This window comes from Meleagris gallopavo, chromosome 6 (genome assembly GCF_905368555.1).
Source record: "Meleagris gallopavo chromosome 6, MGAL_WU_HG_1.1, whole genome shotgun sequence".
In the NCBI taxonomy this organism is placed as follows: Eukaryota; Metazoa; Chordata; class Aves; order Galliformes; family Phasianidae; genus Meleagris; species Meleagris gallopavo.
In genome coordinates, this window is record NC_139409.1 from 2,033,760 (window position 1) to 2,044,975 (window position 11,216).

Consider the following 11,216-nt stretch of genomic DNA (forward strand, 5'->3'; position numbering starts at 1 on the left):
TGAAGGTGCTCTACAGCCACAGACCTGAGGGATGGGAGCTAACCCTGCATGAGCAGCTGTCAGAAAGTGCTTTCTGTCTCTGCTCCCATGTAAGACAATCTCGTTTCAAGCCCACGCACTGGCTTTTCTCAAGTAGAGTGTTCATTGCACAAACACTGCTTCGAGCCAAAGGGGAGGTCTGGAACCAGCTCCAAACAAAATGGCAGTTTGGGAGAAAGAGAAAGGAGAAGATTTTCCCTGCTATTTTCCTATAGGAGGCTGGGAGAAATCACTGAATCACCTAATGTGCCTTCCAGCACAGTACAGGGCACACATCTCTCCCAGAGACCTCGTGCAGCCTTGTGTTGGGGTAGCAGCATTTTCTTCAGACTCAAGGCATGAAGACCAAAACTATCTGTTTCCTCGGTGTCTGCCACTGAGTAGCATCCCCCATCTCCCATGGAGAGCCCCAGGGAAGGTCATCACCTCCAGACGTCGTTCAGCTCTGTTGGCACCAGCTCCCCCGACTCCGTCTCCACCGTGGCAAACCCTCCAAGCAGGTAGAGCACCCCAGACAGGCTCACCAGGCTGACCGAGCTGCGCTCCTGAGGGAACTCAGGGAAGGTGTCCCACCTGCCATGTGGAGAGAGGGACGTGTTAGGGCACCCTGCTCACCCTTGGGTCTCAAACTGGGAATCAGCAGCTGAATCAATTCATGGCAGGCTAACTCGTGTAGCTTTGCTTGGGATGGGATCATGGGTGCTAGAAATAGCTGTTTTCATCATCGTGGCTCAGTTTCATCTTCTGTGAGTAAATGAGCTGCAGTGTACACCTAGCATGGACCAGCAGGTCCCATTGCTGGACTGGACCCCAAAGCCCAAAGTCAGGGAACACATCTCTTGCACTGGGTAAAGGCGGTAAGATGAAAGAACAGCCCCGCAAAGCACCAACAGCTCAGCTCATTGATGACCCACTTTTAATCTGAGCCTGGAATGATCCTGAGATGGTTGGACCTTATGATCTTAAAGGTCTTTTCCAACCTTGGTGATTCTGTGATTGGTGATTCTCTGATCCTCAATAAAATGGTACTAATGACAGGAGCAACGTGCTACATAATGTCCTACTCAATGTGGCCTCATTGATGCCCAAGGAATTCAGATTGGGAGAAACTGATGTGAGAAGCTGCAAGAATGGTTGGAAGCTCTTAATGTACACCTACAGCTGGTGCTGGTGTAACTACACCCCAGAGGTGCTCAGTACATACTTGTTGGTGGCTATGTCGTACACTTCCACTGAGTTGGTCAAACCAGAGTCGGTCACGCCAGCTGCCACATAGATTTTGTCTTTGTGCACAGTGGCTCCAAACAAGGAACGAGCAGTTTTCATGGGAGCCAGCTCCTTCCACTCGAACTTATTGGGGTTGTAGACACACATCTTCTTTAGGCACTTCCTAGGGAAAGAGGAGAGAGAAGGGGAGCGTAAATTGTCAGCTCAGGGGCAGACTTGCACTGCAGGAGTTTGGGGATGCCTGTTGTGAAGAACATGGCTCTTTAGAAGGGATTTCAGTTCCCTCTGTGTTGGCCTTAGTGCATTTGCTTGGATAGGCACACAAGCTTGCCCATGCCCAGGGATACCATTTCTGTGTACAACACATCCATTCCTGGTGTGACTGCTTTGGATAAGGAATCTTAAATGCTCAGTGCTGTGTGTGCACACCTGGATAAAGAGTCCACGTAACTAACTGCCTTTCAGGACCGTGTGTGCAGCCTTCAGATGTGTTTCAGTACTGCTGACTCAACCTAACACTGCAAAACACCCTCCCAAAAGTTCCCCAGCACACTGGACAGCAGTGTGAGGTAAGTGAATGCATGTCATATTCCTTCCAGACCAGGACTTCTCTGCTGGGTTACAACAAGTTTTGCTCACTATTCTGGGGGATGACTTCCAGGTTTCTCTTGATTTTTGACCTACTTGTCACTTCCTTTGCCTCCAATGACGTAGACAAGGTCCTTGTGTGATACCACTGCGTGGCCATAGACTGCGTAGGGAAGGGAATCAGCTTCGCCCCACTTGAAGGACCTGGATCAGGGAAAGATGGGAAGAAAAAGGATTTGTAGCATGCTGGGTGAGGCCCACAGTACACAGTGCAGATCCTGACAAACAGAAAACACAGTATCTTAAAAGCATGAAGTTTCCTATGGGATAATGCTCAACAAGTAAGTTTTGTCATCTTAAAAACAAAACAAAGGGAAAAAAAGTTTTTCTGCGTTATGTAAAAAATTAAATCCAATGAGACTTAGAGATACTCAGCTTTTCCATGACAGAACCTCCTGCTTTGTCCTCAAGTGGGGCGTTAGCACACCTCATGCCTTTATTTTTACTTCTTTCTGGTTTGTGCTGGGTGGCCAAAAACTGAGCCAGCTAAAATTTGGGTGTATTTGTGGTGCCTAGACCCAAAGGAAGGCCAGACACCTATGCTCAGTGGGCAGGTACACAGGCCCAAATAGGGCTGGAGTTTCTCAGGATGTGTTTTGATGTCCACGTTGCTCAGGTTCATTAAGAATCATAGAATCAGAACTGTTTGAGTTGGAAGGGAACCCTAAAGGCCCTCTGGTCCCACTCCCTGCAATGCACAGACACAGACAACTATGAGCAGTTCCATCAGGTGCTCACAGCCCCATCCTGACCTTGAGTATCTCCAGGCACGGGGCACAACTGCCTCTCTGGACAATCCATTCTAGTGCCTCACCATGTAGGATCAGCCTCCAAAGACCTGCACTTCATTCTACCTAAGAATGGAAATGCCTCCTAATTGCCTGACCACTCCAGTTGCTTCCATAGACCAGCGCTTTGTCCCCTCCAGGTTTGCTATAGTTGAACTCTTTACCTAAATTACACCAGAAATAGGAGTGGTGTTGATCATATCTCTGCCAGCTTACAGCCAATACTCAAGCCACCCCTGTGCACGTGGCAGGAAGACTCACACTGCTTCCCAGATAATACCCCATGTTCTGGGGAAATGAAATTGGTTTCAAATCACAGCCTCTAAAACAGTCTTTGAAGCAGATGTATCTAAAAATAAATGGAGCAGAGGCTTGTTAACACCTACCACTCTGCCTCTTTAGGGCAGAGAGGAGCAGCCTTTGGATGTCTCTGCCTCCCACGAGCAGAACAGGACGGTGCCTCTAAATACAGCTCATGACATAACCTGGTTCAGAGCCCATTGTGCAAAAATAATTGGATATTATGCCCGATATCCATCAGGGTGGGCCATTCAGTGCCACATCTGAATACTTTCAAAACAAACTTTCCTGTCCAAAGGCACTCCCCGTGAGACCTCAAACCAACGGGCAGCAGCAGAAGGAAAAGCTTTTTCTCCCCTTTCTCCTCTGGACAGGTCCCACGTGAGCATCTGCCAAGATCACTCCTTTGTAATTTAATATCCCCATTTCGACTTCCACCTTGGGAGCTTCGATTACAACAAGCGATGCTGCTGGAGAGAGCAGCTCAGTGCCCCACAGCACAGCCTGAGTCCCAGGGTCTGGCTGCAGAGCTCGAGCCCTGTCACTACGCTGCATTGGTTGCTGGGGAGCCGGATTCACTTTGCACAGCAGCTGCCCCAAATTCCCCTGCTGACCTCTTCCTGCCCCACACTTGCACCCAGACACTTACAGGCGGTCGTAGCACAGCACTGAATCCAAGGTCTTCTCTCCCTCTTTCAGCTCTTTCCCTCCGACCACAAAAATGGAGTTTTCTGCCTCTCCCAGGCCAAAGAGGCAGCGAGGGGAGGGCAAAGGGGGCATCCCCAGCCAGTCCGAGTCCAGATGGTCATACTGAAAGGAAACACAAGGTCATTAGTGTGTGTCTTCCTGCAGAATCCAGAGGCTCAGAGCAGCATCCATTCCCACTCACAGCTTGTCACATGGACATGTTCCACTCTGTGCAAAGCCCTGACTTGGAACAAGCTTGGCCATCTTTGGGTGGAAGATTCCTTTGTTGGACTTAAAAAATATAGTTCCTGGGACTGGAGGAGCTGAAATGTTTAAGTCTTGGAGATTTTGCCAGAACCTCTCCAGAAGCAGCATTTGTGCTTCATTTTGATGTTTTCCATCTCCTCGAGGTCATAGTGTATTGCCTACAATTTGGGCTAAATAGCTCACTCACCTCAACCAGTGAAGAGCAAAATGCTTTCTCCTCCCACCAGTTCTCCTTCTTGCTGACAAAGATCAAACAATGGCTTATTCCTCTGCTTTTCAGAATACTGGTGTCCCCTACCACCTCACTGTGTGAATGAAATGCGTGTGCTCCTATCTGCACAAAAACCCTCTACACAATACCTGTCTACCCAAAATCTACAGTGTACAATGAAGCTGAGATCACAGAACAGAATCATTCAGGTTGGAAAAGACCTTCAAGGTAACAAAACCAAAACCAACCCCAACCCACCCCAACATGCCCACTGACCACATCCCTCAGTGTCACATTTTCACGGTTCTGGGACACCTACAGGGATGGTGACCCCACCACCTCCCTTGGCAGCCTGTGCCAATGCACTACCACTCTTTCAGAGAATATTTTTTTCCTGACATCCAACCTAAAGAGATGAGACTGCAAAGACCAGAGCTCTTCAATGCTGACCAAAATCTGTGATAAGACATGGAGACTGAGACGTGCAATGCAGGTAGATCAGATGACCAAATCCTTGGATGTCTGTGGATCAAGGCATTATTCCACCAGAAAACAGGAGGTCATGAAATATTATGAGACAGAATGGGGGCTGGGGGGCAATTTGGACCCCAAGGTGTTTAGTGGGAGCTGTAAAATGGGTCAACATTTTTAAGACAGATTGGCAATGGAGAAGGAACATCATGGGTCGAGTCCGGAGTGAAATCTAGCAGCCGTTTGATGGAACCCTGCAGGAGGAAGCTGTGATGGAGCACAGCCTGAAGCACTGTTTTCTATGGGCTCGGGCCAAGGAGTTGCCTCCAAAGCCTCGGCCTCAGCTGAGTGCCTGTGATTTTTGTCCCTTTGTGAGCTGTGGTCCTCATTTGTGTTATTTATAGTGCAGGCCTGAGCAGCCCCGTCATCAGGAGAGTTCCTGCTTCTCGATGGGTTCAGTATTGTTTTCAAAGCATAAATCTTAGAAGTGACAAATAAAGGATACCGTTTTCCATCTGGAATGTCAACGGAATCATTCTGTTCCTGCCAAAATCTGCAAGGCCTCTGGGATTTATCAGCACTTATTTATATTGATGCTTGTCCGTAAGTGTAAACTAACCCTGACTGAAGGAGGAACATGAAACTGGGGAGGACAGAAACAGAGCCAGGAGGTGTAAGAGGCTGCTGCATTGTACAGGGGCTCGTTGTACAGGGACCAGCCTACATCCATGCGAAGCTCCAGCTGAAAAAGGCTGAGAACACCTTATTCATACAGCAACACACACTGAGGGCAATGATGAGGGCTACTGCCTCTTGCCCTTTTTATGTGCAGCCTTCCAGCCCTAGCCATCTTGGTGCTTTCTGCTGGCCTCACGCCACCACCTCAATGTCTTTCTTGTACTGAGAAGCCCCATATTGGACTCAACATCCACGTCCACACCCATCTACAAATGTAGTCTCCCATACATCCAGATGCAGTCTCACAAGTGCTCAATCAAAAGGAATAAATCACTTCCCTCAACATGCTTGCTGCAGTCGTGCTAATACAGCCCAGGACATGGTAGACCTTCCCTGCTGCCCAGGGAATTAACTTGCCTGGTCAGCAGCAAAACAGGTGGAGGACTGATTTTTAGACACAGGCTGAATGTGAGCACAGCTAGAGGATGGAATTGTCCCTACCTGCTGTGGTCAAAGCTCCTTTTCAGTGCCAAAGGTTGTGTGCCTATCACTAATTCCCCAGGCATTCCCCACTGCCTTCCCTCTCCATTCTGCTTTCTCAGGCTGCCGTATCTTCCCATTAACTCCTCATTTCACGTGGGCTGCATAGGCTGCTAAGTCAGGCACTAGGTGAGGACAAACACATTCCCTGCACACATGGCACAGGTACACAGCCCTACTCATGCAACGTGGCAAGGATCAGACTTCTGTGTCTCAGCATGGGAACTTATGTTGCTTTATCCTTTCAATACTCTGTTGCTTCCTTCCAAAACAGATGTGAGCCATAGGAACTTGTTTACCCAGGAGATTTCTGGGTAGAGGGGAAGGACATCATAGAATTTACTGGATTCCTACAGGGTCGGTAGGAAAGGCAGTGCCCTGTTATGTCCCTATAGGGAAGGTGCTCTTGGGTTACAGCCCAGCCTGGGGCTCAGATTGCCTGCTCACAGCCCAGCCTGCTCACAGCTTTGGTTATTGCTGAGTTAGAATAGCCACTTTTCCTGTTAGATATCCCCCAGAAATGTCACGGCAGAGTTTCCCTTGCACATGATGGAAAAGACCAAAACAAAGACTCTGAGCTGGAACTAGAACACATTCAGGGACAAGAACAGCATTGGAAAAGAGGATGATATTGGTAGGAAGGGGCATATTCCTGCAGTGTTTACTCTGTGGCTATAGCTGCTGCTGTTCCCTGTGTTGTCAACTGGCAGAATCATCTCTATGTTTTGCTGGGGGTTCATGCCCACGGAGCATAAAGGATGCAAAGAGCTGGTGCCTCCAATCTAGCTTGTTTGCCCTTTGGCAGGCAGGACTGGAGTAAATGCATTCGCCAAAATGATGTCAGGTTCAGGATTTGGACCATTAAAGCTTTCTTCATCAATGACCAAAAACCCCTTTTAGTGGTATGTACTTTAAGAACGTGGCAAGAAAATCTCTAGTAAAGCAACGTAAATGTTTCAACTTCACTTACCTCTTTCATTTTAGCATCACATGACAATGGATATTGCTAACATCAGTACAGACTGATCGTGTTCCTGGCCAAAGAAAATAAAGAAACAAAGACTAATACCTGTAGGAAGTAGGAACTCATGGGATCCTCTTTGCTGTCCTCATTGTAGTACAGTCCTCCGACAATGAAGATCTGATTCTCTTTGGTCACCAGACTGACGTGGTTCTTTGGGATTTGAGCAGACAGGGAGGCAAAATAGCACTCGTTGGCAGTGGGATCATAGGCCACTGCTCCACTGTCGCTCACCATGAAGATGAGGTCCTGGAGGAACATCCCGAAGCGCATCGTGTCATTTAAGATCCCTGGAAGCACATCCTCCTCTGTCTCGTCCTCCTCATCTATTGCTCCATTGACAACATTGCCTTTTGCTTGCTTTTCATTGCTTTTCTTCACTTTCTTCTTCTTCACCACAGTGAATTTGCCTTGCTGGGCATCCTTCACCATCTGCAGTTTCTTGAGCAGCTCTGGGCTGGACTTCACTACAGCCTGCTTCTCCACGTGGTCCTTGATGTAGTCCTTGGGCATGAGGCGGAAGCGAATGCTTTCGAAGACAACAGGCAGGGCCTTCTGCCTGCTCTCCTGGTCCTTGGTGCCCACCCACTTCATCACCACTTCAAAGACATTCTCCTCTTTCTCAATGTTCAGGGAGTCACTGGAGATGATGGCGATGAGCTCATCGGGTGAGAGCTGGTAGAATTCCTCATCACGAGAGACCAGTGCAAAGCGATCGCAGATGAAATCTCGAGCTGCCACAGCCAGCCGGGCACAATCCAGCATCAAGCCCAGCCTGAAGATAGCCAAGCAGTTGCTGAGGCAGAGGCGCTTCTGCAAGAAAGACACGCAGACAGTGAAGATGGAAGGGATCTGGAACATGTTGGCCACAGAGAAGATGTCCTGAACATTCTGCTCTGTGATCTCCAGCTCAGAGGTGTAGATGTAATGGAGGATTTTGCCCATGACATCTGGATCGACATCTTCCAAGCTGACCTCCCTCTTCTTGCTCTCTTCCATGTCCGAGAGGAACATTGCCCGGAAATAGGGGCTGCAAGCTGCCAGCACCAGCCGATGGCAGGGAAACTCCTTTCCCTTTACTTTCAAGACACAGTCCAGAAACTTATTGTGGTCCAACATGTCTTTGAGTCCATCCTGGAGGAGGGTTTGCTGGTAGAGACGCAGTTCTTCCGCTTGATCAAAAGGCAAACCCATGGTGGAGAGTAAGAACTCCTTTTTTTCCCTAAGCTTTCTTTTGAATCTATTTACAAATATATCTGTATGTGTGCCTTTGGTAAAGAAACTTTCTCAAAGCGGGGCTCGCAGGTCTCCCTTTCTTCCAGACCGTCAGCACACTGGGAATGTGAAGCGCTCTCTACTGTTGCAGCTGTCTGTGTACTTCAGCTTCCAGCACAGGGCTTTATATATAGCCACCGTGTTACAAAGCTTAAGGAATCCATATTGGAGCATGTGTAAGATGATCACCCTTCAATATGACACACTGGGCAAGGGGGAAGGGAGGGGACTGGGGGAACAGCTGTACTTCAGCCTCGGTGCTTCAGGAACCGTCTGTCAGCTGATGAGTCACCGCGTCCCCCGATGGAAGGACGTGTGCGACCCTATGACAGCTCCACCGCACTTGGGAAATGTCCTCCAGATGAATCAAACACCGTAATCTGCCTCCTGGGTCATGAATGGCAGGGATGAGACCTCTGACACTGCTAAACAGAACATTCCCAAACTGCTAAATCTTTTGCGGTGGTAAAAACAGATCGTGAATCAAAGCTGGAAAGATGCAAGAAGGGAGAGTCTGTGTGTTGTGGCATCCCTGAGCCGAGCTCGTCCCCAGGGCTGTGCAGGTTTGCCCTTTCTTCTCCTCTGGAGTCAGTTTTCAAGGGTCTGGAAGGGGATGGGGAATGAAACACAAGTATCTGAGGCAGAACTAAATTCAGAGACCCCAGTAGCGAGCTTCATCTCACTGATCGAGGCACCTGAAAGCAGGTATTTACTTGTGAGTTTTGGGGTCTTATGCTGAGGTCTACTGGGATTCAACCCCCAAGCTGAAGCCTGGAGACACAGTGGGAAAACGTGAACAGCCTTCAGCAAGTGCTGCAGAAGAGCCAAGGGCTCTGTCGGGTCCTGCGTCCTGCATGGACATCATAGAGCCTCACGGGGCCTCAGCTGGCTGCTCCAGGTCCAGCTCTTCCCACGGAGCTGGCAAGGAAGCAAATTGGTTTGGGCAGACATAGGTGAGCAGAGTAACTATGATTATTTATAATTATTGTAAAACTTCTACAAGAGTCTGTTTTATCTTCGTTATTATGGACCCTCTGGGCTTTCTGACACTCGGAGATGGCACAGATTTAATTAACAAATTAATTGGATCTTTGCAAAGCCATTAGCCACACTCTTCTTGGTGTATTTAAAGCCACATAACCCCTCGCTCTGGCATGGGTGTGTTGATAAGTATGCTTTGTGACATGATGGTTATCTGAGTAATGAGGGAGGGGATGACGCTGGATGAAGCCATACTGCTGAGGTTCCAGCAGCATCCCAGGCAGTAATATAGCAGGGCTATAATCATCTGCTGATTTCAGCTCACATCATCAGTTCAGGATCAGAGACACGATCAGAGGATGAGCACTGACCTTTCAGCTGGGTCATCCATCAGCAATATTCATTTGCTCCCAGATATCTGGGGCTGAACAGCCCCATTCTCCCTTCTTTTTGGGTTAGTGTTCCACTTTTCCAATGTGGTCACACTATTGGAATTTGGAATTATCCTCTTCTGCCTTTAATCTTCCTTGAGCCCAGACTTGCTTTCCTTCTCACCGTGCTGCTCAGTGGATGCTGCCATCCCAGATTTCCTTCCATGTTCCTCACGTCACGAGATGCTGTCTCTTCTCACTGCTCACCACTAAATGCAGTGAGATCTACCCGACATGGCAGCACCTATAGAAAATACAAACTCATATTTGTCTCTTGCATTGTGCAGGTGATTGGAAAGGGACACTGGCTCTGGCACAGGTAAATAACCCACCCTGGCACCAGTAAGAGATAAGTGATAGGCTCAATTCCATCAGCAACAACGGCTCAGTGAGAGCAGGAAACCACTGATCCCCTTTTGTGTGTAAGTCTCATCACTTTAGAGATTGATGGATTGATGGAAAACAGAGAGATTTCCAAGCAAACAGGGCCCAAGGGCTGTTGTTTAGGCTCCCTATGGCCACAGAGAGTTGATTCACTGGACCCAAGTTGGACAGTTGCCTGAGATGAGAGGACTCCACTAAGGTCCATCTTTCCCCATTCACTTAAATCATGGCTTTATCCCAGATGTTCTTAACTGTTCCCAGTGCCTCCTACCCCTGGCAAAGATGGATGCCATCCTTGTGAAGGCCTGAGGCAGCACTCACAACTGTGAGCTGGGCAACTCTGAGTAGCTTTCAGCCAGCTGACCCTGGTTTAACAGAGCTACAATGAATGAGTGGTATTCCCAATGACCAATGGACTGCCAGTTGTCTCCAGGTGGGCAACAGTCACCCCACGAAGGATGAGAGTGAGTGGAAACGTATGTAAATCATCCTAAGGGGATGGAGTGTAGGAGGATTGCTCCCTCTCATACAGACTTGTAGAGCAAGAAAGGTGAATGCAAGAATTATAGCTGTGTCAGGTTGAAAAAGGTGCCTTGTGTAGAACTACTCATCCGGATTTGGAGTTGTAGTAAAAAATTGCTTTTCTTGCTATCAGAGCCAGGCAATAACAAGGTTGGATTAGATACTTTCCCCAGTGGCATATGTTGAAACTGAGGGTCTTCTGCACAAGGCTGAGCACTGAGGCGTGGCCATGATAGCAGTGCTTTGGTGCTCCTGACCCATAGGACCCCTTTGGGCTTCTAACAGCAGTGATAACTAAGGGGAGACCTTCAGGCAAAGGTGGGCAAACTTCTCCCACGAGCTGTTCTGTAACAGATTGCTCTACCAGTGTCTAAGATTAGCTTCTGACAGCTCCACTAGACGTAGCTGCTGAGTAAATTTAGATCCTTAGTGAATGGGTTATTTTCTCTCCCAGACTATCTAGGCTGGGAGGGCAGTGCAGAGTCATTGGCTTTGCCATGTGAGTCATCTTCCCCAACACCAGGAGATGGTGACTCTGTTTCCCTTCCTGTGCACCTTGGGGTGCCCAAAAAGACAGAGCCCTTGGACTCTGCAGCTCAGGAAGGGTTCAGCTGTCTGCAGACACCTGCATGGGGGGAGAAAAATTGGATTTTACACGAGGAGAGGGCACAACATGTCATAGCTGAGGCGTTGGATCGACACCTACCAAAGGTCCAGCAGCAAACCTCTGTTTAAAAAAAGGTGTG

General features: G+C 48.5%; 1 protein-coding gene across 1 annotated transcript in view; it reads right to left on the bottom strand.

Annotated features, from left to right (window-relative positions):
- KLHL40 (kelch like family member 40) overlaps nucleotides 1-8,341 on the bottom strand; it is a 12,233-nt gene extending 3,892 nt beyond the window's left edge. Inside the window, exons 1-5 of the mRNA XM_003206907.4 lie at nucleotides 6,926-8,341; nucleotides 3,652-3,812; nucleotides 1,951-2,058; nucleotides 1,244-1,429; nucleotides 466-612 (exon numbers count right to left, since the gene is read on the bottom strand). Of these exons, the coding sequence (XP_003206955.1) occupies nucleotides 466-612; nucleotides 1,244-1,429; nucleotides 1,951-2,058; nucleotides 3,652-3,812; nucleotides 6,926-8,071 (1,748 nt within the window). The 5' untranslated portion in view covers nucleotides 8,072-8,341. The remainder of the gene's footprint in view (nucleotides 1-465; nucleotides 613-1,243; nucleotides 1,430-1,950; nucleotides 2,059-3,651; nucleotides 3,813-6,925) is intronic.
- Nucleotides 8,342-11,216: the final 2,875 nt, after the last annotated feature.